The 26,385-nt window shown below is 56.4% G+C and overlaps 1 protein-coding gene and 1 non-coding gene across 3 annotated transcripts; both read left to right on the top strand.

Annotated features, from left to right (window-relative positions):
- Positions 1–1,688: 1,688 nt before the first annotated feature.
- Positions 1,689–24,904, top strand: PODN (podocan). 2 transcript variants are annotated; one of them, XM_039238970.1, is made up of 11 exons: positions 1,689–1,767; positions 8,727–9,034; positions 10,255–10,348; positions 12,156–12,220; positions 13,902–14,011; positions 15,147–15,303; positions 15,607–15,722; positions 16,265–16,922; positions 20,150–20,298; positions 21,399–21,609; positions 23,956–24,904. In XM_039238970.1, exons 2-10 carry the CDS (start codon positions 8,732–8,734, stop codon positions 21,580–21,582), a joined length of 1,836 nt encoding a protein of 611 aa, XP_039094901.1. In that variant the 5' UTR covers positions 1,689–1,767; positions 8,727–8,731; the 3' UTR covers positions 21,583–21,609; positions 23,956–24,904. The 2 variants fall into 2 exon arrangements, with proteins under 2 accessions (XP_039094901.1, XP_039094906.1); XM_039238975.1 differs by lacking the exon at positions 1,689–1,767 and adding an exon at positions 1,913–1,940.
- LOC120236464 lies at positions 12,970–13,076 on the top strand. Its single transcript, XR_005529679.1, has one exon. It is a non-coding gene; the product is annotated as a U6 spliceosomal RNA (small nuclear RNA).
- Positions 24,905–26,385: the final 1,481 nt, after the last annotated feature.

The following is a 26,385-nucleotide window of genomic DNA, read 5'->3' as shown; positions in this document are numbered from 1 at the left end:
ATAGCTATTCTGAAAGTTAGAGGATTTCTTTCTAGAGAACCAGGATCACCTCTGTTTCCCACTAGAGATATTCAAAGTGATTCCTCCAAATTCTATTTCAGACAGGTCATGTTAGTATGTGTCTATGGCTCCAGAGAGCTATAGAGGATGTGTGGGCACTGGCTTGGCATTCCACAGAAGAGCCTATTTCTCTGAGGCTCTAGGGGAGATGTGGTGTGTCCTGTGGCTGGCCCCAGCAGTTACCAGTAACAGAAAATACCTTCCCCAGAAGACTGGGATGATTAAGGTATTTAAGGATTTAGCACAGTGCCTGGCACTTAGTAGGTACTCAGTATGTGCTGGTTCGCATTGTCCTAGATTTTCTTTAGTTCCTGGGTATTCAAGCCAGTAGAATTTTGTTCTTCTAGCTCCACTTGAATCTAGGCTCAATGTTGAGAAGACAAGAGATGCGTCTCTGAGTTGGCCGCTGTCCAATCCTGTGAATCATACCAGCTCTCAAGTTTGAGTCCAGAGAGAACTGAAATCTGAGGCCAAAGAAGGCAAAATATTTCCTTTTCCTCTTCTAAGTTTTTGAGTTATTGATGTAATGGGAACAGCTCTGGGTTCAAATGCAGTCTGCATGTGCTTTCTCAAGTTACTTGCCTGTTTACATCCCGGAAAGAACTTAGGCTGTGGGGAAGGGTAAAGCTGGCCATTTTACTCAGTTAAGCACTTCTTTGTAAGGTGATCACCTTACCTGTGAGTGGGGCCAACAGCAGCTCTTCTGTCCGGGCTGTCAGGCTCAGAGTGTAATGTATGTGGTCCTATCATGATGCAGTAGTAGAAGCCTGTGAAAGATCCTTTACTTGAGCCATTCATTCAGGGCATTGGCAGTTAGGTTGAGCAAGTGGTCCCAGGTTTGAATTATTTATCCTTTTCCCTGTCCAGTAGGAGGGCAGCCAGGTAAAGTAGTTGTGGGTGCCCTGCCCACAGGCTAGAGCAGGTATGAGGAGAGCCTTCTATGGGCGGTGGAGGTACCAAATACCACCTAAACCCAGCCCCACCACATTCTACCGCCAAAGCCCCTGGCGCCAAACCGTGTTGCTTCAGCTGCTAGTAGTTAATGCTCCTTTGCTTGGAAACGTTTTCAGCTCCAGGGAGCAATATGGTGCCGCGAGGGCTCACTGCTCACCCGCCTTGTCTTCCTGCGACTGGGATCCGCATGCACCCTACTCGCAGCCCAATTTACCCGTCCTTCAAGGCTCACCATGGTCAACGTGGGTGGGGGTGGTACAGGGAGGGCTGAGAACTTTTCCGGGAAGGGCCCCAGCAGGGTCTTGGCGGGCCGCCCTGTTAGCCACGGCCCAGGACCCCAGGGTGGGAGAGTGAACGGAAAGGTGGCACTCGTGCCTGGAGCGGTTGCAAAATCCTCAGTCATGAGGAAGAAACTGGGCTCGGAGGCACTTGGGTGAAGGGGCCCTTTCCCTTGCCCTCCTTTCAGGTGCTGGGGCCTAAAGGGGGTCAAGTTCCACTGCGGAAGGCGGGAACTAGGAACCGTTGCGGGCTAGACACCCCGCCTTCCCAGCCTGGGGGTGGGGGGCGTGGTGCGGCTGCCCCTCCAGGGCGGAGAGGGGGAGAGGGGTCGGTGCGGGGGCTCTCCCTCCCGGGAAGTGGGGCCCGGCCAAGTCCACGAGGGGAGGGGGCGGGCCCCCTCGTCTCCCCGCGCCTGTGGGGACCCTAACCCTACGCCTGTGTCCGGAGGAGGCCGGCGTCCAGCAGATGCACGCGGTATGGAGGGGGGAGCGGGGGAGAGGCGGGGAGGAGAAAACCCACAACAAAACTTGCGTCGCCGAGCTCACGGCTCGACTTGAATGGAAGGAGCCCGCGCCCGCGGAGTGCAGCGGCGTCTCGGGACAGCGCGGACGGCCGGCGGGGCGCGGCGCGGCGCGGGGGAGCCGCAGGTACCCGGCGAGGGCGGCCGGGTGGGCCAAGGGGTCGGGGCCGAGCCCTGGCGGCGGACTCGGACTTCCCGCCGGGTCCGGACGGTCCCCGAAGCTCCCCCGGGCGGGGCTGCCGCATCCCGTCCCCCAGGTGGGAGCCCTGCACCGGGTGCGCGGCCGCGAACTGCACGTTGGGAGTGCGACCCCTCCGCGATCGCTACCCGGGCAGGGGCCTTTCCTCCTCTCTGGCCAGAGGCTGGTCCCAGCCCTCTTTCCGCCCCCCCCCCCGCCCCCGTTGCGCACATCTGGAAAGAATCTGAGGGCGGTGGGGAGGGGAGGGGGGGTGGGAGGACGCGGGCTGCTGACTGGGAATGTGGGGGCAGGTGGAACTGGGGAGGGGCGTGAACCCCTGTACTTAGAGCCCAGGCGTGAGTCGCACTATATTAGCTCACTCCAGCTAGTTCGCCCTTCGCTCTCGTCACAGAGAAACTGAGGCCTAGAGGGGGGCAGAAATATGCTTCCAGGAAGAGCGGCGGACAGGTGAGGCGGAGCCCGCGCGACCACCGCTCGGACCCGCTCGGGGCTCGGCTCCCCAGCTCAGCGCCGCGCGCTCGCCAAGCCAGAGCTCTCCGCGGGCACCTGGTGTCCGTCAGTGGGCCTCCCGCGGCTGCCTGCCCGCTGGAACAGCTGGCCTGAGGGGATTCGGCGGGCGGGTTGGGGCGCGGAGCCCGAGGGGAGAGGTCAGCGCCCTCCAGCGAAAGCGGCGGAAGTGCCGGGTTAGAAGTCCTTGAACCGCCAGGCCGGGAGGGGTTAGAATACCTGATGCGCCGTCAGGTGGAAGAGGAGGTGGTGGCGGCCGCGAGCTCGTGGCAGCAGCCGGGTCTGGGGGTGGGAGTCAGCCTCCGTCACAACTTAGGGAAAGGAGCAAACGCAGCATGAGAACGAGAGCGGCGCTGACCGTGCCTGGTCCCCAAGGCACAAAGGGATGCGCGCCTGGATCTTGGAGTGCGTCGTGGACCTGCTGAGGCCCCTCCAACCTGAGTGGCTGCTCTTGGACTTCGGGCAGGCGGGAGAAGATGAAGCTGTGGTCTAGCAGCTGCAAGAGGCGGCACTGGCAATGAACCGGGAGAGCCTCCGGGTGGTCATCTCCCCTTTTAGGGATCAGGGCCCAGTTTGTTCTAGCCTCGAGTGCAAGTTAAGAAATGTTAGATTCAGGGCGCCTGGGCAGCTTGGTCGGTTAAGTGCGTGACTTCAGCTCAGGTCTTAGTCTCCAGGTTTGTGAGTTGGAGCCCTGCGTCTGGGGCTCTGTGCTGACAGCTTGGATCCTGAGCACAAATCCTGCTTTGGATTCTGTGTCTCCCTCTTTCTCTCTGCCCATCCCCCTTCTCTCTCTCTCTCAGATAAACATTTTTTAAAAATTAAAAAAAATGTTAGATTCATATGGCTGTTTTCACAAAATCTTGTGGGAAAGTACTTTGTCTTTTGTATCTGAATCTTAGGTAAGGAGTGACTAATGGTGGCACCTTTAAGCCTGGTAGCGTCATACTAAGACCTTTGACCATGACCTGCCTGGTGCCATTGATGGCTCCCTGTCACCAGTACCTTAGCATAGTGGCTGATGCCTTTGGAGACTTGGACCTCCAGTCCATCCTTATCCCCTGCCCCATCCAGTTTACCCTTCTTTATTATTTTTTTAATGTTTATTTAATTTTGAAAGAGAGAGAGAGACAGAGCACGTGTCGGGGAGGGACAGAGAGAGAAGGAGACACAGAATTTAAAGCAGGCTCCAGGCTCTGAGCTGTCAGCAGAGTCCTACATGGGGCTTGAACCCACAAACTGCAAGATTATGACCTGAGCTGAAGTTGGCCAACTAACCAACTAAGCCACCCAGGTGCCCCTATTTACCCTTCTTTAAAGGCATCTCCCTCTTCCCCCATCCCCACACTGTGCCTTTGCTCTCGCCCTTCCCTCTGTCTGGAGTGCTTTTCCTCCCCTTCCTCCATCTGGAGAATTCCTACTCAGTCTTCAAGAGCAGTTCAAGGCTCTGGGAAGGAGTCAGAAGACACAAATTCTAGTCCTGGCCTTAACTTCAACATACTAATCTGTGAACTGAGGGGGTCAGACTAGATAATGTTGCAAACCTTTTCCAACTCTGCCTTTCACAAATTCATTTAGTCATTCAGCAAACATTTCCTGAGCACCCACTCCATGCCTGGGGAGTCAGCAAAGGCTCAACCGAATCTTGCAGGACTCGACAGGCCAGGGTGCTGTGGGAGCACCAAAGAACTTCCTAATGCAGTTAAAGGGGAGCAACAGCTTCCCAGAGCAGGGGTGTTTGAGTAGGAGTTTGCTGGGGATGGGCAGCTGTTGTGCTTGCGTTTCCTATCTGCAGAGTAGGAAGATGATGTCTTAGTGTTGGGATTTCCATTAGAGGCAATAAGATGCAGCTATCTGGGGCCCAGCACAAAGTGGGTGATTAGTGAATTTTTACTGTATTGGAGTGGAGGAGGAAGGTGCTGCTAGGGGCTGAGGATCTGTATTCTGATTTGGGTCTCCCTTCCCCTTCTTCTAGTCTTGTCTTAATCTCCACTAAAGCGCTTCTGGGCCTTAAGGTTTGGTTCCCTAGAGGCATCTGGTCCCAGGGACTTCCTCAGTAATGGTAACCCCGTGTGTGTCACACTACCCGATGCCAACAACAGATACACATGCCATTTCATTTAGTTCTCATGAGAAGCCCCCATCTCCATTGCCCAGACCAGTAAACGGAGGCTCAGGTGGTGAATTGGGGCTTGTCCAGACTCACATGGCCATCAGGAGTGGAGCCCGTGCCCTTCTGTTGCTAAAGCACTCCCTAATAAAGAGCTCGCTGCAGGCCGAGCCGCCCCCTCACTGGCCATTTGCTGTCCCAGCGGTGTAAGTTGTACCTCACCAGGGAGCTCCTCACTCAGGACATGCTGAGACCTGGGGGCTGCTCTCTCCTTTGTTCTCCCCCCATCCCCAGCTCCAATGCAGCAGAGCACACAGAAGGGGCTTTAGGGGCCTATCTCCTCAACATTCTTAGAAGAACAACAACAACAAATCGAGACTCAGGCCACAATGTGGTCAAGATCACACAGAAAACCAGGTGGTGGTGCCGGAGCTGCCCAGGATCCCAAGTTGCAGAGGAGGAGGTGGGACTCTCTAGGCCCTGTCTGTTCTTCCTCCCTCTCCTGTGAATCCAGCTCATCCTCTCCATGCCAACACTTCTCTCTGCCAAGACCAGTTTATCATCCCTTGCCTGTACCATTGCACAGCCTGGGAGAGCGCCTCACTGGTCCATCCATAAATCTGCCCCTGCTGCACTCCTGCTCTTCAATGCCTCCTCATCTTTCCTAAGATAAGGATCACTCTCCCTAACCAGGCTTTCAAGTCCCTTCTTGGCCTGGACTGCCCACCTGCCTCACTCCCTGTCCCCAACACCCACCAGACACTCTAGCCAGCTTGTGACCCTTCCCCTTTTGCCTGATATTCATCCTTCATGGCTAGATAAGGCATCACTTCTTCTGAGAAGGTTTGTTGACCCCAGGCAAGGTTAGGTCTCCTCGGGGCACCTATGGACTCTGGTTTCCCCCATCACACCCCTGATGACATGGGGATTATAATACTCAAGTTACACCTATGTCTATTACATCTATGCCAGCACTGCCTGGTAGAACTATAACGTGAGCCATAAATGCAAGCCGTATATGTAATGTGAAATTTTCTAGAAGCCAGGTTAAAAAATAAAATGCAACAGGTAAAATTAATTTTAGTAATTTATTTTAACTCCTCCAACATATGTAATTAACATGAAAATAAATGAGATATTTTATGAGATATCCTAAATATTAACGATATTTGACATCCTCTTTTGTAGTAGTCTGTGGAATCCATGTGTACTACATATTACACTTACAGCACCTCTCAGTTCAGACTGGCCACATTTCAAGTGCTCAGTAGCCACATACAGCCACCACTTTGGATAGTGCAGGTATGAGCTTCTTAAGCTCATGGGTCCTTAGGGCCCAGCTGTGCTTGGCCCAGGATAGGGCCACATCACATTGTGGTTAAGGCCCTGGGCTGGGAGCTCAGCTTCACCATTTAACAACTGTGTTACATTGGCTAATCCCATTAGGCCTCAGCCCCCTCATCTATAAAGTCATGGTGGTAACATTTTCAATATGGTTAATAATGTTTATATAAGCAGATACTTTTTATAGATTTTTACAGATACACATTGAAGGGGAGGGAGGAAAAATAGCTGGTCTGGTGAGTGCACAAGATGTGTGGGGAGGATCCTTCTCCCTGGCCTCCTGCCCTGATTGATTTGGGGCAAAGTCCCCTCTCCCAGAGCCCTGGTCCACAGTGGGGTCACACAGACCGGCACAGGTCTGGTCTAATGTTGGTGGTTAGCTGTTGAGCTAGCTGGAGAGGGGCGGGGCGGGGTGGGGAAAGGGAGGCAGTGGAGGAGGGGTTTCAGTGTGCATGGAAATGATGGTCTGTAGACTGGCAGAGGCTTTATTGCCCATTTGGTCAGGGGATGGGGCAGCAAGGGTGCGGTAGGGTGGACACAGGGCCAGGCTGCGGAAAGTGTTACTTGCTGCTGCTCACTGAGCCCTGGGGTCGGGAGCTGCAAGTGTGCTAGGCTCCCTGGCTTTCTGCCAGGCCAGCGGCTGGGGCCTGAGTCTGCTTAGACCTCATAGACCTAACGGAGTCAGACAAGCTGACTGCTGCCCACTCCCCATCTCCTCACACTTCTATCTCTGGGGCTTCCCAGGGCTCACCCAGTTTGGGGTGGAGGGTGGGGCAGTAGTTATTGTGTTGGGCTTTGCTGCCCCCCTCTAGACTGAGAGCAGGGAACTTTGCCACCTCACTTGTGTCCCCTGTGCCAGCACAGGGCTGAGGGCAGACAGGACCTCCTTGGAGAGCTGGCTGAGCCAATGAGTGAGGCAAAGCAGTGTCTGAAGTACTGCAGTGGCCACAGGGCAGCAGGAACGCATAGGACGCTGGAGTCTGCAAGTCTGGGGGGAGGTGAGCCTGGAACTGGACTGAAAAGCACAGCAGGATCTGGACAAGAGAAGGGGAGGAAGCAGCGGGTTCCGGAGCAGGCAGAGCCCACAGGTCAGATGTTAGTGGTAGGAAGAGCGAACATTTATTGAGCACTTCGGGTGTACAGTATGTGCACTCACTGGTTTCCCCATGAGGATGGCTCTGGTAGCCCCTATGGACAGGTGAGGAAGCTGAGGTTAGTGGGTGACAAAACTTGCTCAGGGTCACACAACTGAGAGCCAGAGCCGACTGCAGTCCTGGCTGGTTGGCTCCAGTGCCCGCCTCCCTAACCAGTCACCGGCTGCGGTGACCAGCTCCCGGTTTACCCAGGCCCAGCATTTTCCCACTGTGCGGGGTGTGGTTCCCCGAACTAGTGCCATGGAGAGAGCCTCAGACTGAGGCAGGGATCCCCCGGGCCGAGTGCCTGCAATGTAGCTGCGTTTGTAATTGCTGTAGCTGTGACAGCAGCACCTCATCACCCCAGAGGAACCAGGTGCTTCACATCTGTCACCTTGCTGACTCCTCCCAGATGCTATGGGTTTAGATGTATTATCTGCATTGTAAGGTGAGGAAATAGGGGGGTCAGAGCCACTAAGTGGTGGAGGGGGACTCAAACTGGGGTCTGTGGGACTCTAGAGTCAGTGCACCTGAGTTATGGCCTGTCACAACTTAGCACTTCCCAGAGATGTTTGCTGAGTGAGTTTCTGTCAAGAGAACTCCAGGGACCAGCCTGGAGCCCAGCCAGGCCCATTGGGTGCTAAATATGGGACCCCTGCATCTTCCTCATGGCCTGAGGCCATCCCTACCCCTGCTCCTGGGGGGGGGGCATGCTGTGCTCAGGAGCAGTCTCTTGCAGGTGGCAGCAGGCTCTGGTGTGGCCCGCTGAGGGTGTAAACATCAGGAAGGGGACTTGGAAGGCCCTGGGGATGGCAGCAGCATTCACTGATGCCTGCCCTTTGCCCAGCCCCACCCAGACACCGAGAGCGGCTCACAGCCCTATATGGGAGAAAGACACCTTCCCATATTCACAGCCCAACCCAACTCACGCCAAGCCCTGGGGGAACACAGAAACGGAGGGCCCGGGGACAGCTCAGAGTCTTCCCAGGGGACACAACACTGGCGTTGGTTCTTAGAGAGGTTGCTGACTGCACAAGAGAGGGGGAGGGTATTGCAGGCAGCAGGAACAGCATGTGCAAAGGCCCGGAGAGAGGAACTACTAGATAGACCTGTATAATTGGGGTGCAGGTGTTGGAAGAGAGACAGGGTCAAGTCCTGAACATCCTAGAATGGTGAGCCGAAGAGCTGGGATGTGCCTTGCTGCTGCTGGCCCGCCATGGCCTGTGGCTCTGGACGAGGTACAGGGGCTGCCAGCCCCACCTGTGCCAGGGCAGCAAGAGCTCTGCAAAGTCCTGGCCAAACCCTGCAAGTCACAGTTCCTCCCTGGCCTCAGCTTCCCCTTCTGTGAAGTGGGTGTCCAGTCCTCAGGGCCAGGACTGGAAAGGGCCGCTGGAGGCTTTGCAGACTTGCCTAAGGGCAGGGCTTCACCTGCTCCTTCCAGAGGGTAGCCCTGATGAGGGGGATGTGGGTAGGGAAGGGAGGGTGGCAGCAGATCAGACGTGTGCCCAGGACCCCTGAGTAGGCTCTATCCTGTGCCTAGGAGGGCCCCACTATGATTCTGTGCACCCTAGCCCTGTGCCTACTGTCCCTAACAGGTGAAGTCTGACTCACCCCCTCCTGCAGGCACCATGGCCCGGAGCAGGGCACTGCTGTTCCTATTGCTGTTGCCACCGCAGCTGGGACTGCTGAGCTCGGTCAGGTCTCCAGGGTTTGGCCGAAGTGGTGCCCACAGCCTGAGCCCTGAAGAGAACGAATTCATGGAGGAGCCAGTGTTGGTCCTGAGCCCCGAGGAGCCAGGGCCCGGTCCTGCTACCATCAACTGCCCCCGAGACTGTGCCTGCTCCCAAGAAGGTGTTGTGGACTGTGGTGGCATCGACCTGCGCGAGTTCCCAGGGGACCTGCCCGAGCACACCAACCATCTGTCTCTGCAGGTGAAGCTGGCATTGCAGCAGCGGTCAGCAGGGGCTGCCCTCTCGACTCGCAGCTCCTGTCCCAGAACCCCCAGTACCCATGGCTCCCCGGCCCCCAGACACGAGGTGCTAGGGCATCCCCCCTCTGACGTCCCCGTCACAGAGTAACGTGATATTATAACTGCTTGTTTTGCTTGGAGGAGTCCAAGCTGAGGCCTGTAAGTAGAGTCAGACCCTGTGAAAATAGGACTCAGATCTGCCTGGCAGCTGCCCCTCTGGATGGGCAGAGCGCCCCAGACACCATTATGGAGCAGGAAAACAAGAGAAAGTTGACCCTGATAGATGCTCTGGGGGCTCAGAGGATAGAGCGTTCTCCCCAGCTGAGGTGCAGGCTGGATTTTGAGAAGTGGGACACTTTTCCAGACGGGGGACACTGGGAATGCTGGTGCGCCCAGCTCTGTGTGGCCCAGAGCCCTGGGGGAGAGAGAGGGGCTCTCATACCCATTTCCAGAGATCAAGCCCAGTGAAGGAAAGTGACCTGCCCATGGTCACCCAAACTGATGGGTCTACAGTGATGGTAGAGGGAGCCCACGGCCAGAGGAGCCCATGCGGGAAAGGGACGAGTTAAGGACAACACTTTCAGTTGGTTCATTCACTCATTTTTTCATAAAATGTCTCCTGGGTATGTGCTCTACACGTCTGGTGCTGTGTCAGATGCTGGGCGTGTAAGGGGGACGTGAACAGCCTATGGCGGGGGGAGGGGGCAGAGATCTAAACAGGTAAAGACTATAGATGGAGACAGAAGGACTAGTGCTGGGGTGGAGGTGCCCAGAGCAGTTCCTAGTCCAGCCCTCAATCCAATTCAGGAAGGCTTTTGGAGGAAGGTTTTAAAGCATTCCAAAAGGAGTGAGGACCACAGGTACGCCCTCCCCCGACCCGGAAAGGGAGCCAAAAGCACTTTCTGGCTTGGGGATGCCTGCCACCCAGTGGGAACATGAAGGGAGTGGGTCTCGAGGGCAAACGGCACTCCAAGTTTGAACTGCCTCGAGATGCTCATGTCTGGGCTTCCGGAAGGCGGGACCTGCATGCCTGTGGTGGTCACTGCTGTGCCTCCAGCGCTCAGACCCGGGACTGGCCCAGACCCAGGGCCTGTCTGCATGGGGGGTGAATCCCAAGGGAGGTGCCCAGCAGAGGGACTGCCTCCTGGGACTGGCTCATCACCCCTGGCCCTTACCCCCCAGAACAACCAGCTGGAGAAGATCTACCCCCAGGAGCTTTCCAGGCTGCATCGGCTGGAAACTCTGAACCTCCAGAACAACCGCCTGACTTCCCGAGGTGAGGGGTCACCTGGAGCCCAGGCGAGGGACCAAAGGGGCGGGGGCACTGGCGCCCGTGGGAGCAGCTCCCCCTGCAGATGCTGGGGTATAGAAAACAGCAGGGCTGTGCTGGCAGCAGGGCAAGGGGCCCCCTGCAGTTGCCTAAGTCACTCCTGGGGGTTTCTGAGACCTGGGAATTGGGTCAGTGGAAAGGCTTGGATTCCCAGGGCCTTTCTCATGACCTTATTTTTATTTTTTATTAAAACATTTTTTAGTTTTAAATTTTTTTCATGTTTTTATTTATTTCTGAGAGAGAGAGAGAGACAGCGTGAGCAGGGGAGGGTCAGAGAGAGAGAGGGAGACACAGAATTGGAAGCAGGCTCCAGGCTCTGAGCTGCCAGCACAGAGCCTGACGTGGGGCTCGAACCCATGAACTGTGAGATCATGACCTCAGCCAAAGTTGGACGTTTAACCGACTGAGCCACCCAGGTGCCCATTAAAACATTTTTTAAATGTTTATTTATTTTTGAGAGGGAGAGCACGAGAGGGGCAGAGAGAATCACAGAATCGGAAGCAGGCTCCAGGCTCTGAGCTGTCAGCACAGAGCCTGATGTGGGGTTCAAACTCCTAAACCATGAGATCATGATTTGAGCCTTAGTCAGATGCTTAACCAACTGAGCCACCCAGGCGCCCCTCTCATAGACTCTTATATTCATAGAAAGCCTTTAGAATCAAAGATGTGTAGAACTCAGATTGTCAAAAGTTACTTTTTTCTGATGATGAAAAAATTTATAACAAAATTTGGAAATGTAGAAAACAAAACGGAAAAGAAAAAAAACCCCACTTATAAGTCTGCCACGTGGAGTTAATCACTATTGACGTTTGGGTATGTTTCTTGCTACTTTTTAGAAAACAGCTTTATTGAGGTATTAACTTCTATACTGTAAGATTCACCCAACGTAAAAGTACAATTTGATGAGTTTTGGTAAGTTTACATAATTGTTCAACCATCACCACAATTCAATCTAGTCTTTTTTCTTTGTTTTATAATTCATAGCTGAGCTACAGTTTAGATATTATAACTATCTTAACTGCTTCGTTCCACTTAGCAGTTAGCAAAGCAGCATTTTTCATGTTGCTAAAAACCCTCAGTGGCCATCATTTTGCACGGCGGCCGCCCACAGAGGGACCATGCACGGTTTATGTAACTGTTCCCTTTCCTTAGACGCTTGGGTGAGTCCCAGCATCTGAGGGTCTGGGAGCCCGGAACTGAGTGTCAGAGGCCTGCCTCATGATTGGAGAAGGGCCAGTTTGGCTGTGCTCCCAGTGACAGCTGAGTCCTGACACTACAGCTGCTGGCTGGGACAGGGATGGGCCAGATGGTGCGGGGCACCGGGGCCACAGCTCTGCCCTCTATGGGGCTGGGTAGAGGAGGGTCAGAGACCCCAGGGCTGCACCTGAGGAAAGCACTCCTTCCTGATGGGGAAGGGTGGGGCTGGGTCCTCTGCCCCGTGGCCTGACTTTATGAGGACCCATTTCCACCTGAGCAGGTGGAGCAGGTAGAGCAGGTGAAGAATTGGTCATTTGTGAATAGACACTGTCTACCTGCGCTCCTCTGAGCTGGGGGCCCCAGGGAACAAGAGTAAAGAAAACAGGGCTGGACAGGCCTGCTGGGACTGGGTGGGAAGGGATCAGAACCCAACCTGCCTCAGGGAGGGCCCTCCCAGTCCTGGAAAGTAGGGTGGGAACTGGGGGGGTTGGTGGTGGTGTGCTCCCCTGTAGCATCTCCTTCATCCAGGGCTCTGACCGATGCCTGTCCTTTGAAGGGCTCCCGGAGGAGGCATTTGAGCATCTGACCAACCTCAATTACCTGTATTTGGCCAATAACAAGGTAAGGGATCCTCTGGTGTTGGGGGGCTGAGCTCAGGTCACTGGGTCCCCATTGCTGCTCAGACATGGTCCTGGCGAGACCTCACACCTTACTGCAGGGCATCAGAGTGGTCAGATAATCAAAACAGAAACCAAGGCCTTACAGCAGTGCCCGAAGGTGATAGCAACTTGGAGGGCTTCCTGGAGGACATGGCATTTGAGCAGGGCTAGGAAGGGTAACAAGATTTCAGCCAGGGGCCCTAGGGGGAGTCACTGCCAAAGAGAGAGCATGAGAAAAGGCACACAGGCATTCAACTTCAAAATATTTGGTGTGTCCTAGGGCTCTGTCCTGGGCCCTTCTCTCTGAAGTCTCTTGAGGTGACCCATCCCCTCCCCAGGCTTTAGCACATGTCTACATCATGGCCATGTCCAGTGGCAGCCCCCAGTCCTTTCCATTCCTCCCACGTGAGACTCAAAGATCCACCTGCCTCCTCTACATCTCCCCTAGATGTCTAATGAATGTAGAACTCTGGTTCCTTTCCACAAACCCCAAACCTCCTGTGGCCTTTCCCCCCATAAAGGCCATCTCCAGCCACCTATCTGAGCCACAAACCCGGGGTGCTTTGCTCGCCCACGCCCAGTCCCACTGCACGCCCTCAGCTCCCCTCTGGCCCTGGTCCGCCAGCCCACACCAGGACGGCCCTGCTTTTCCGTTTGCTCCTCCCTCTCCTCAGAGCAATCAGAGTGACCTTTAAAAACCATACCTGCCTCGTGCTCGCTTCGGCAGCACATGTACTAAAATTGGAACGATACAGAGAAGATTAGCATGGCCCCTGCGCAAGGATGACACGCAAATTCATGAAGCGTTCCATATTTTTTAAACTATTTGTAAAAAATAAAAATTTTAAAAAAAGTAAATAAATAAAAGTTTAAGAAAAAAAAAACCATACCTGCCTCTACCCTTCCTTTCCCCATCCCCAACACAAAGCTCCTGAGGCTTCACTTTCCACCCAGAATGAAAGCCACACACCTCTGCATGGCGGAGGGCCTAAGTGTGTGCCTGCCTGCCTCTCTCAACTCCTGTTCCCACTCACTTCTCCAGCCCCCAAACCCCCAAGCGGAGCCTATACTCACTGCCCCTGCTGCCATGGGTGCTCTCCCCTCAGATGGCATTAACTGCCTTCATGCCTTAAGTGTCACCTGTTCCTCGAGCACCCAGCCCAGTTATTCTCTGCCTTCAGCCTGGTTTAATTCATCACTATTGGATACTTCTGTGCCTTGTTTATTGTCTTCTCCTTTAAGATGTAAGCTTTGGGGGGTGGGGGTGGAGGCACTTCTCTGTCTTGTTCCCCAGGACACGTCCAGCACCTGGCCCCATGCCTGCAGTATTGTACACTCAGGGACTGCTGCTGAGTGAATGAAGGCTGACACTGGGCAGGGGGAGTGTGGGTGCTCACTGTAGCTGCACAGAGGGTCTGTGTCAGGGAGCAATGAGGGGAGAGACCAGGAGCACCGCAGGGGACAGGCCTAGAGGGCTTTGAATGTTTAGGGCTGGGGGGGGGCATGAAGGTTCTGTTTTTGTGTTATTAGGGGAGTGGGATGGGCTTCCAGTTTAGAAAGACGTCTCTGGTTGCAAGGAGGAGCCCAGAGGAGCCAGCCTCTGCCCTCCATTGGTCTTTCTGCCCCAACTCTTCCCTTCCCAGCTGACCCTGGCACCCCGGTTCCTGCCAAACACCCTGATCAGCGTGGACTTTGCCGCCAACTATCTCACCAAGATCTATGGGCTCACCTTTGGCCAGAAGCCAAACTTGAGGTCAGAGGTCAAACAGGGGCCCTGGGCTCAGGCTGGGGAAGGGGGAGGAGCTGAGACAGACACTCCCAGCCCTGTCGGGGCAGAGAACAGACCCTGAAGGAGGGGCATGCTGGGCAGTGCAGGCATGATGCCCTTGCTCAGGGCTGTGGTGAGGGATGCGCGCCTGCTGCAGGGGCACAGGCTCTGAGTACTGGAAGGAATCAGTCCAAGAGGTAAGGACTGAGAGTGATGTCTGCGGAACCATGGGGAGCTGGGTGAGGGTCTTTCCCTCCTTCCCCAGCCCCCAGGGGAAGGAAGCATCTTGCAGCAGACAGAGCTGCCCCTTGCTGAGAGCTGCTTCGGGAAGAGTAGCACAGGTGTGTGAACAGGGCAGGGTGGTTCGGGGGATACTGACAACGCCTGGTGCTGCTTCTGTCCCTGAATCTGTCATCTCACTCGATTCTCTCCATCCCTGAAAGGAGCCAGGGTCGCTGTGCATGGTCCCATCCTACAGATGAGAAGGCTGAGGCTCAAGAGAGGCCACACAGCAAGAATGAGTTATAGCTTCTATGTTTAGAATATCTTCTATTTCTCTTATTTCTTATCTTTTCTCCTTCTAGGAATTTAGTTTCAAGAGGGCAGGGTCTTGTTGGTTATGTCCACTGCTTATATCTTCAGAGTCTAGAACAGTCCTGGCACACAGGGGCACTCACTATTATACATTTTCTGAATGAATGAGAGGTCACCTCCTCTGAGCCAGGCCCTGTACTGGACATTGAGGCAAAGAGGTGGCAGGGTTAGCCTCCATGTGTGGGAAATCCCACAGAACTCAGAGCCAGCTGCTTGGGGTTGGCATGTGGGACTCCAGGACTGCAACAGTCCGAGATGACTAAGAACCTTGAAGGGTGTGTAGGAGCACAGACTGGGGGTCAGGAAATCCTATTTCTGCCACTGACATGGGGAGCAGCCTCTAGTGGGTCCTTGGTCTCCTTGGCTGTGTAGGGGGACTGGATGAGGCGGGGTCTGAGGTTCTTCAAACGGGAGGAGGGTGTCCTGGGCCCAGGCCTGACCTGAGCAAGGTCTGAAGGCTGGTCAGATGAGCTGGTGGGAAGAGGGGCGGGCACGGCTGGGTAAGGACCTGTGCCTCATCCCCTAGGTCCGTGTACCTGCACAACAACAAGCTGGCGGACGCCGGGCTGCCCGACCACATGTTCAACGGCTCCAGCAATGTCGAGATCCTCATTCTGTCCAGCAACTTCCTGCGCCACGTGCCCAAGCACCTGCCACGTGCCCTCTACAAGCTGCACCTCAAGGTGGGAGGGAGAGCATGGGGAGGGGCAGCAGAAGAGCAGGGTGCAGTGGGGGAAGAGCCCAGGCCCACACAGGCACCGCGGTGAGGCTGTGGGGCCTCAGGCACACGCCGCAGGCCACGGTGTCCACTGTGGGGAACCAGGCAGAGGCCTGGGTGCCTGGCCGTCAGTATCACCTGCCTCATGCTCCAGGCCTGGGCCTCCTCCCATGGCTCCCCCAGACTCCTCTCCACGTCTCATTCCAGGGCGCCACCCTTGCCCCTCAGCTGTCCCTCATACTCCCCTCCCCACCGTCCTACCCCTCAGAACAACAAGCTGGAGAAGATCCCACCAGGTGCCTTCAGTGAGCTGAGCAACCTGCGTGAACTGTACCTGCAGAACAATTACCTGACTGATGAGGGTCTGGACAACGAAACCTTCTGGTGAGCTCCACCTGACCCTCCGTGTGAGCACGGTAACTGGGAAGCTGCTCCCTGGGCCCACCCAGCCGAGTCCTCTCACACCCGCCCGTCGCCCACCTGCCCCCACCCACCGAGGTTCCTGGAGAAGGAACTTTGCGCTTGTGCCTGTGCTGGCACGTCTGTCCTCAACAACAAGGGATATGTGTAGAGAAGGCCTGCCCCAATTCCAGAGGGGCATCTTCAGAGGCTGGCTTCTTGATACAAAGTTGAAACTGGAGTAGACTTGTTGAAGGCAAATATGTTTTCGTTCTTTAGGGCCCAGGGTAGCCACAAAAAGCCTTAAACAATTGGTCTTCGAATTGACTTCTAAGTGTCAGAAACCATGCTAGATTCTTCCTACACCAGTGTGTCCCAATGACACACTGGTGTAGGAAGAATCTAGTCAGAGCATGGGCTCTGAGAGGACTGAGGTCAGGCAGGTCACTCCCCATCTCCCTTGGGAGTAATGGTGTAAGGAAACACCGTGGGCCTCTGCCAACTATCCTAATTCCTTCCTGCCCCAGGAAGCTGTCCAGCCTGGAGTACCTCGATCTGTCCAGCAACAACCTGTCACGGGTGCCGGCGGGGCTGCCGCGCAGCCTGGTGCTCTTGCACCTGGAGAAGAACGCCATCCGCAGCGTGGACGCAGACGTGCTGACGCCCATCCGCAGCCTCGAGTACCTGCTGCTGCACAGCAACCAGCTGCACGCGCGCGGCATCCACCCGCGGGCCTTCCAGGGCCTGAAGCGGCTGCACACGGTGCACCTGTACAACAACGCTCTGGAGCGCGTGCCCAGCGGCCTGCCCCGGCGCGTGCGCACTCTCATGATCCTGCACAACCAGATCACCGGCATCGGCCGCGACGACTTCGCCACCACCTACTTCCTGGAGGAGCTCAACCTCAGCTACAACCGCATCACCAGCCCGCAGGTGCACCGGGATGCCTTCCGCAAGCTGCGCCTGCTGCGCTCGCTGGACCTGTCCGGTAACCGGCTGCACACCTTGCCACCCGGGCTGCCGCGGAACGTGCATGTTCTCAAGGTCAAGCGCAATGAACTGGCGGCCCTGGCGCGCGGAGCGCTGGCCGGCATGGCCCAGCTGCGTGAGCTCTACCTCACCGGCAACCGGCTGCGCAGCCGCGCCCTGGGCCCCCGCGCATGGGCCGACCTTGCCCACCTCCAGGTAAGGGGCAGGGAAAAGCGGCTAGGTTACACCCGCGTGAGGCGGTACTGATATGGCTGCCCTGAACACACCCATCTTCTGGGCCCAGGTGACGGGTGGGTAGGAGGCCCTGGCCGTGGGGCTGGGCCGCTGGACCAGGAAGCGGATGACTGGCATGCCAGGAGACAGCAGTAAAGGGCTGGTATGGCCAGGCTGAGCTCAGTACCTGCAGGTACAGGCTTGAAGAGGGCTGTGGGGATAAGGGGAAGTCATAGCTGCAGGTAGGGGGCCCACAGTTCAGGAGGATAGGCGGGGTGGGGGGGCAGTCAGGTGTCACTGGAGAGTCAGGCTCACTCATCTGAAATCTCAGGAACAGCTGGCTGGGAAAGGCTGGGCTGGGGGGAGCGGAGGGGCGAGGCTTGGGAGGCAGGCTGACCTCCAGCAGAGGGCTGGAGACATGCTGGGCTGCTGGGTGGGTGTGGCCCAGTGGCCACAGCTGGAGTCAGGTGGGGTATCTGGCCTGAGCGAAACCTCCCACTCAATAGGGGTTGAAAGGGAACTTGAGAAAATTGGGAGGCAGGGCCTAGGTGCTGTGAGGTCAGGAGCTGCCTGCCACTTCGCTGCCCGGGGGAGGGGGGTTCCCTACATGTCCCCTCCCTCCCTCTCAGGGCTCTGCTCAAATGTCACCTCCTTGGGAGGTCTTCCTTCACCACCTATCAACCCTCTCTGCCTTGGTTTTTCTTCCTAATCCTCATCCCTTCTGGGCATTAGGTCATCCATCTGCCATTTGTTGCCTGCTCTTCTGCTAGAATCGTGGCAGGCATTTTAGTCTGTGGTGCTCACAGGACCTCGGTGTGGTAGGCTCACCGTGCATGTTTTTCTGGGGAGCTGTTAGGGTGAGGATGTCTGAGGGAAATACAGGGGACAGCCCACAGAGTGGGGGGGCAAGAAGGTGGGACCCAGCCCTGAGGGTAGGGCAGGGGTAGTTGGTGGTAGGCAGCTGGCTCTGCAGGAGCAGCTGTTGGGGGGTCTCTCCTCACCCAGACAGCCTTGCGGGTGCCAGACAGCAGGATGCAGTTACCTGTGCGGGTCCCTGCTGCTTTTCCTCAGGAGCCCATTCTCAAGGAGCTCAGAGCCCATTGTCCTCCCTTCCACACTTGTTCCTCTTGCTGCATTTTCTTTTCTTTTAAAAAAATTTTTTTTAAAGTTTATTTATTTTGAGAGAGAGAAAATGAGCAGGGGAGGGGCAGAGGGAGAGTGAGAGAGAGAATCTCAAACCAGCTCTGCATGTCACCACAGAGCCCTACATGGGGCTTGACCTCTCGGACCACGGGATCATGACCTGAGCCAAAGTCAGACACTTAACCCACTGAGCCACTAGGTGCCGCTTTGCTGCATTTTCTAACTCACTGAAGGGGGTGACCACAGGAAACCTGGAAGCTGCCCTTGACACCTCCTTTTTGACACCACCTGCCCCCCAACACCCATTGTTACTAAACTCTGCCAGTGCTACCATCACATCTCTCAACTCACTTCTCTCCATCCCTGATGCCTGTACCCCAAGCCAAGTCACCCCCATTTCTCACCTGGACCCCAGCTCCAGAGGAGCTCTCCACTCTATTAGTAGACTGTATGCAGTTGGTTAGGTATCTTGAAAAACACTCACCTTATACTGCTTCTCAGAACCCTCTGTGGCTCCCCGTTGCTCTTAGAGTCCAGACCAGAACCCTTGCCACAGCTCTCAGGACCGGCCTGCCTCTGCTCCTGGCTGAGCTCCTTGGCTTCCCAGGCACACTGGGCTTTAGTCATACTGGCCTTGCTGCTGGAAGCATCGCACCCTGGGAGGCCCTGCTCACTCATTCGGGCCACAGCCTGTCCTGGGCCTCCACCACATACAGACACAGCTCTGGAACTGAGGACCTGACAGGCAGGACCTGTCAGTGGACCTCATTTCCCAGATGGCAGATGGAGCATCATTACCGTCTAGGGCCTGTAATACACCTCGGACTTAGTTCAGGTGTTCTGTCCTTCCGGAAGCCCCCAGTGATGGGCAGGTATGTGAATCCAGTCAGGGAGGAGGTATCTGGTGGGGGGATTCCTCCTCACACTGTTGGATCTTTCTATAAGCAGCTGCCCCCACTGCTTCAGAGCCCCCACCTGTGCTGGCCGCTGCACTCCCCTGACCCGAGGCTGGGTCAGGCCACTCCCCCAGGGCTCCTTCTGCCAGCTGCCATTGTCAGATTCTCTGTGCGTGTCCTCCTCCAAGCTGACCTCCAGTGCCAGAGGCATCTTCTCAGTGGACCTTATTTCCCAGGCACCTGTGGGCATGAGGATGTTTGGAATGAACGCGGAAGTGCCAGCGCTGTGTGGAGGGAACACAGTAGGGAGCAGGGAGCCCTGCTGGGGAGGGGAAGTGACAGGAAGGCTCCCTAAGGTGTGTGAAGCTGGTTTTTCCCCCTTGAATCTTGAATCTAGATTCATGGCCCCCAGTTTCCTGCCCCTGAGCCTCAGCCTGTCAGGGTGAGGAAGGGAAATTAAAGATGATGGAGTCCCACCTGTGCCTGCACAGGTGTGTGTCAGGACAAGTGTGTGCTGACAGCCTGAGGGGCAGGCAGTGAGCTGGGCCCGTGCATGTCCAGGTCTCCTGCCTACTGCATGTTTGCTCTGCTCCCTGGGAAAACCACCCCGTCTCCCTGCCCACCTGCTTCCTGGACTCCGGGCATGTGGTAATCCCAGGACTGACCAGCCTAGGTCAGTGGGCCTTCAACACTTGCTCTTGGTCCCTGCCCACATGGCCTCTGAAGGCCACAAATGAGCAGCCCCACCTGTATGGACCCCAGCCCCACTCTCATCTGGGACCAGTGTGGGCATATTCAAACACTGGAGGATCCCTGGCCTCTGCCCTTCTGGGATCTTCAGTCTGATGGGGGGGACAGGTGTGCTAAGGAGGAAGGGCTGTAACACTCAGATATCTTGGCTGTGAATTCATGTGGGAAGACAGAAGGAGCTGGGTAGGACAGATGACAGTTAGAACAAGGGTTTGGAACAAGGGTCAAGTGCATCGGGTTCCAGCCTCATATAAGCTGTGTGGCCTTGGACAGATCTCTTAACCTGTCTGAACCTCTGTTTCCCCTCCTGGAAAATAGGGTTAGTTGTAGGCCCCGCCTCACATGGTTATCGTAGGCCAGAGGGTTGGTAGGATCTTTGCAAGATGTTAAGTGTTTTGACTCCCCTGGTCACCCATATAGCTGCTGGATATCGCTGGGAATCAGCTCACAGAGATCCCTGAGGGCCTCCCGGAGTCACTCGAGTACCTATACCTGCAGAACAACAAGATTAGCACTGTGCCTGCCAGTGCCTTCGACTCCACGCCCAACCTCAAAGGCATCTTTCTCAGGTAGGAGGCCCCTGGGACACTGTGCATGCCCCTCTGTGTTCAGCCCTGGCTCTAGTGGGATAGCTGAGGCATGTGGGAACAGCTCCTGGGTAGAGGTCAGTGTTCGAAGCCTGGCTTTACTGCTGATAGTCTTTGTGACCCTGGGTACATCACGGAATGCTTCCTGAGCCTCTGTGTCCTCAGCATTCTGGTCAAGCCTGGTAAGGTTTATAAGTTTGTAGAAGGGCTTCAGGAACTTTAAAGGCAGTGCATGTGGGCGTTAGTGATGTGACTGTGGCAGGAAGGGTTACCAGGGAGCAAGGTGATCACTGTGCCCACAGGTCAGGCTGTACCCTGGACCTCAGGCCCAGGATAGCAGGTGTCAGGCCCTTGCTGAGCTCTGGGGGTTTAGAATGATTCTAATGGGGGAGCCAACTCCCCCAGGAAATGAGGGGCTTTGATACAGTAGAGTCAGGGTGGTTCTTCCAACACCCTACCTAACCATCCCCTCAACTCAGAGAGAAGGGACAGATCTGAGAAGGCGGAATGTGCACGCCCAGGGGATTTGTGGTCCAGAAGGCCCCAGGCTGGGGTGGGGTGGAGTGTAACCTATGCCTTGGCTCCTGTAGGGGACTAAGGCACAAAGAATTGAGGGGGCCTGATATCAGAGCCTAGCCTCTGCCTGCCTTCAACCCAGGTGCATCCCTGGCCCGGCTTAACCCTGGCCTTGCCTGTGTGCCATACCACACCAGGCTCCAAAGTAACCCCAGTCTGGCAGCACCAGAGCCTCAGGCCTTGGGGTTAATTCCAGAGGGAGGTAATCCCAGGCTGAGAGGAGGCACCCATTTCCGCCACTCCCAAATTGCAGAACATTTGTAGATGGGGGCCTTCCCCTCTGGGATGAGTGGTCCAGGGTCCACACCTGCCCCACCAAGCTGTAGCCACACTGAGTAGCTGGGACTTTTCATGACGTGCCATGCTTCTCAGCAGCCCCCTTTTATGCTTACTATGCCATCTTCCTGGAGATCTCGTTCCTTCCTCTTTACCGTCTAGGCTGGGTGAGTGTGGGGCCTCTGAGGGTTAGGCCTCTGGCACTGACCCCACATGGGTGGTCTGCACAGGTTTAACAAGCTGGCTGTGGGCTCCGTGATGGAAAGTGCCTTCCGGAGGCTGAAGCACCTGCAGGTCTTGGACATAGAAGGCAACTTTGAGTTTGGTGACGTTTCCAAGGACCGAGGCCAGTTGGAGGAAGAGGATGAGGAAGATGAGGAGGATGAGGATGAGGAGGATGAGGAAAGTCGATAGTGGCAGGGTGAACCGGATTTGACATAGGTAGGTGGTCTGGGTGGGGGCACACTGACCTCTCCCCACCAGCTTCCTGTCCCTGACCCTGGTACGCCCCCTGGGTGAGTTGCTGGCAAGGCTGTGGGAGGCTAGCACAGGCTGGGGAACTCGCCCCGATGGGACACGCAGAGGCCCTGGGATGGTGGAAACAGGGAATGGATGTGGGGGCCCAGGAGGAGCCTACTGTGGTGATCCAGGCCAGAGGTGATGGGGGGGGCAGTGAGGATGCAGATAAGCAGAAAGCCTGAAGGGCTTTGGGGGACGGACAGGCAGACTCCAGAGGCCACAGTAGTCCTGCTGGGCCAGGGCGAGGGAGAGGACAGGCCCCCCAGGTCTAGCTTGAGTTCCGGGTGGACGATAGTACTGGGGGAGCAGGTTTGTTGAGGTGGTGGGGGTGTTGAGTTAGATGGGCTTGGGGTGTGCTCAGGGAGTTGCCCAGGGTGGGCCGGGTATGTGGGTGTGGGGCTGGGGGGTGAGCTCTGGCCTGAGATGGGGCTCCAGACATTATCAGCCTGGAAATAGTCGTGAGGCCCCAGCAAGCTCAGGGAGCTCACTTGGGGAGAGTGACTGGCCATGGCCAGCTGCAAGGGAGCCTGCAGAAGGGGCTGACACGGCGAGGGAAGGAGGTAGGACAGAGGCAGATTATGTGCACGTGCAACATAACCACCCTACATGTGTATACAGTGCACTGACACACACATACCTGTGCTCCCACACGTCCAAACATGCATACACGTGCGCGGATAACCCACACTCAGAACACAGAGCGCACACAGACACACGTGCATGTACTCCACGACACGTTCACAGGCGCAGGACACGTACGTGCACACACACGTGCATGCGTGTGACTACACACGTGCATCCCCATGCACACAGGCCCTGGTGGAGAGAGTAGCTGTGTCAGTGCCGCTGACAGGCAGGTGGAGGTGAACACTGTCAAGAGACCACCAGATTTATCCACAAGAAGGTCACCCTTGACCTTGTGGGGGAGCAGCCTCAAGTGCAGTAGCTGGCAAGGTGTGGACCCAGGGAGCATAGACAACTCTGTCAAGAAGTTTGGCTGTGAAGGGATGAGATGAGAAGGTGGCAGGGGGAAGGGGGTGTGAAGTTCAGGAGGGGCCTGTTCACCTTGCACCCTTTTCAGAAACAGAGCTGATGGAAGGGACTGGCCTGGAGGGGGAGTTAAAGATGTAAGAGAGGAGAGCAGGGAGAAGCTAGCCCTGTGGACACAGTAGGAGGGACTGGCTTTGGCAGGAGGCTCAGTCCTTGCACTGTGTCAGGAGGGGCGGAGGACCAAGTGGCTGCAGTCACACACAAGGTAGCGGCTTGGTGGCTGAACATGAAGTCACAGCAGCCCGATGCCTTCAGCCTTCTGTTTTCTCTGTGCGACAGGAGGTGCTCAGCAGACCGGGGTGGGTGTGGAGAAGATGGACCATTGGATCCATCCATGGCTGGGTTTTTGGCCAGGTGTGTGGGACAGAAGGGTAAGGAACAAGGATGTTGAAGGTGCTGGCGACAGAATGGCTGCAGTCGTGGACCCCGGGGTCAGGCTGGGAAGGGAAGGAGGTACAGACAGGAGGAGGGTGGGTGGGCAGGGCCTCTGGAGAGGGACGCTGGAGAGCGGGCAGTGTGGTGAGTAGCCGGGAGGAGAGGTGTGGTCAGAAGGGAATATCAGAATGAGCTGAGCTGGGGGTCACAGGGTCAGGCTGTGGCCATGCCAAGGGGCCCCCGGGCCACTGTTAGGACACTGAATTGAAGCAGGGGCTTGGGGCAGAGAGGAGACTTGAGGGTGGTGGTGAGGACCCCATGGGCAGATGACAGAGGGGGGTGCACCTGACAGAAGAGCGTGCATGGGGCAGTTATCCCAGTGCGGAGAGCAGGCTCTTGGGAATCCCCTTCCTCTGTTCCCGGGGCCCCAGAATATGAAGTGGAGACCCTTCTCTCTAGGCACTGTCCTCAGGTCAGTGAGGGGGTGAACAACTGCCCAGTGAGGATGCTATAGCCCTCAGTGAGGGGGCTGCGGAGTCCTGGGATGGGAGAGAATCTGTCCCCTCTGGAGGGCATTGGCCTCGGTCAGGTCTGTTGAGGGGGGCCCTGGGAGAGGCCCTGGGGAGTGGCCAGAGGGACCCAAAGGCCCTCTAGTTGATACCAGGCCTGGTCACATCCGAAAGAACACCTCTGAGTGGGTGGCCTGCTGGTTCTGGGCTCCCGGGGGCAACTCAGTCACCTGGCCCTCCCAGAGTCCCCTCAGGAGGGCCCCCTAGCTCTAATCACCTCCCCAAAGCTGGCATTTCTGCCCTGGCCTCCCTGACTCTCCCACGTGTTCTGCAGGACAACGGACCGCCAGACCCCTTTCTGCAACAGGTACCTGTGCCCTGTGAGCCCCACTCTGCCATGCTCACAGACACACCCAGGGCCGCCCTCACCAGCCACCCCACACCCCACCGCCACAACACAGGCTGGACACACAGTCTCCCACTCCCCCTTGCTCCTGTAGCACCCCACGGCCAGACACATGCAGGCAACATGACACACCCACACACTGCTGGCTGCACGGAGTGAGCCCACCATCCAGTCCCATTCTCCATCCCACGCCCTCCATCACCATCATGCCCTTGGACTCCTGTAGACTCAGGGAAGGGTCTGACCCTGCCCTGGCACTCACGGGTGCCTGCTCCCCTTGCCTTGGACCCCCCATGTGCGTGTGCGCACTCACGCGCCCACACACACACACACACACACAAAGTCACATGAAAACAACCCTCTATGGCCTATGCCACCGACATATCTTGCCCCAGCCAGAACTGGCCAGAACAGCCTGCTACCAGCTCATCTGCCTGTTCGTCCGTCCACTGGAGAAGACAGAGTAATCTTGGTGCTCTCTGTGGCCAGGTGCCTGCCACCCTCTGGAACTCACAGAAGCTGATTTTTGTTCCTTTCCCTCCCTTTGGGGACAGAAACCTTTGGGACAGCTGCCCTGACTCCCAGCTGCCCAGGCAGCCTCTCCCTGCCCGGCCCTGGCCGGCCACAGGCACATCTGTGATGGAAACCCCAGTAAGGCCAGAGGGAAAATCTCCTGGGATTGCTGGGGCTGTGGGCACGAGTGAGGCGGAGGGGCAGGGCCAGGCAAGGAGGAAGGGCCCAGCTGCCCTGATGACACACCTTTTTTATTCTTTGGGCCTGCGGAATGTTCTGGGTGCCTTGGGATTTTTAACTCTTTTTTAAGAAAAAAAATGATAAAAAAACAAAACTGATTTTTCTTGTTACAGAAAAACTAATATAAAAGCATTACCCTTTTCTGGCAGCCTATGACCATGTCTGCGTGTGCTTCCTGCCAGGTGCCGGGCCAGTGTCTGGCTGGGGTGGGCAGGATACAGGCACCTCGGGGCCTTTCCAGACCAGCAGAGTCGGCGCGAAGTTCCATTCTTGGGCCCACAAAGTACTCACACAGGCAGAGGTCCAGGGACGCGGGGTTTAGTCACAGGTGAGGAGGCCTGGGGGCATGTGCGGCCATCAGCTTGGTGGGGGTCAGCAGGTCTGGCCACACTGGGCTTGTGAGCTCACTCTGTGCTTGCACAGGCTGAGCATCTGAGTTCACCAGCAGGACCGCCTGTGCCCCGAGTGGCCATACTGATGGGGCGTGTCCCCAGCAGGGCTGGGACGGAAGCCGACTAGAGGCGGGCCTGAGACCTAGAGCAGGGTCTCCTTGGGGGCCCAGGTCCTTGCAGGCCCGCCCAGGGAAGGAGTGACGGACACGCCTAGTGCTCCCACTACCCCCAGCAGTGCCAGAGCTGGAACTGGAAGGCAGCCCCTGGCTCAGAGCACAGTTGGTGAGATGCCCAGGAAACAGTGACCTCCCACTACTGGAGGTGTGCAAGCATGCGCCTGTGAAGCCCAATAAAAGCAGATTCCTGCCTTGTGGTGGGCCAGGCTCCATTGCTAAAGGGGCCTTAGAGATGTGACACAGGGAAGGGACGTTTAAGATGGTCCACGTGACTGTGGGAATGACTGATAGCTTGACCTCTGACCTCTCTTAGGTGATTAGGCCTTGATGAAGGAAGGATGCTTCCATGGTGGACCCTATAGCCCCCCACCCTGCAGCAGGACAGGGGTCCTAGGATTGGGGCCCTTCTTGGACTCCTCACATCATGGCCCTGGGAGAAGGATAGGAGTAGTTCAAGAGTGGGCGCTGGGAGGCAAGTGCCCTCCTGATTCTCTGAATGACTGTGGGAAGCCCCTCCTCCAGCTTCAGTGTCTTCGTGGGCTCCTCTGTGCAATACTCTAGAGCTAGATCTTCTCCCCAAAGCACATTCAGAACAGGCTACGTGGCCATGGCTCTTCTGTGTCCCCAGGGAGGCCCCCTGGGCCAAGGAGAATGGGGGAGAGAGTCTGGAAATGTCCTTGGGCACATCCCCTCCTTAAAGCAAAGCATTTGCCTAAGGGAACCAGACTGTTTGAGGAGATTTGTCTCTTCTGTGGGGACTGATCTCAGTAGTCTGTCCACACTATGGCTGTGGAGACAGGCCCCTGGGCAAGCCGATTTACCCTCTGCCTCCTGAATATCACAGGTCAGACAGGCCTGTCCTTATATCAGCCTCCAGAACAGGCTCATTTGCACTCTGGCTGCCCAGGTAGGCCTGTCCATATACTAACAGGCCAGCTCGACCTATCTATACTCTAGCTACATGGACAAACTTGTACATCCTTGCCACCTGGACAGGCTTGTTCATACACTGGCTGCCCCATCAGGCCTGTCTGACA

The sequence above is a fragment of the Hyaena hyaena genome, unplaced genomic scaffold (assembly GCF_003009895.1).
Source record: "Hyaena hyaena isolate Hyena2069 unplaced genomic scaffold, ASM300989v1 scaffold_5, whole genome shotgun sequence".
NCBI classification, from domain to species: domain Eukaryota; kingdom Metazoa; phylum Chordata; class Mammalia; order Carnivora; family Hyaenidae; genus Hyaena; species Hyaena hyaena.
The sequence above is the reverse complement of the archived record's forward strand: the minus strand, read 5'-3'. Positions and strand labels throughout refer to the sequence as shown.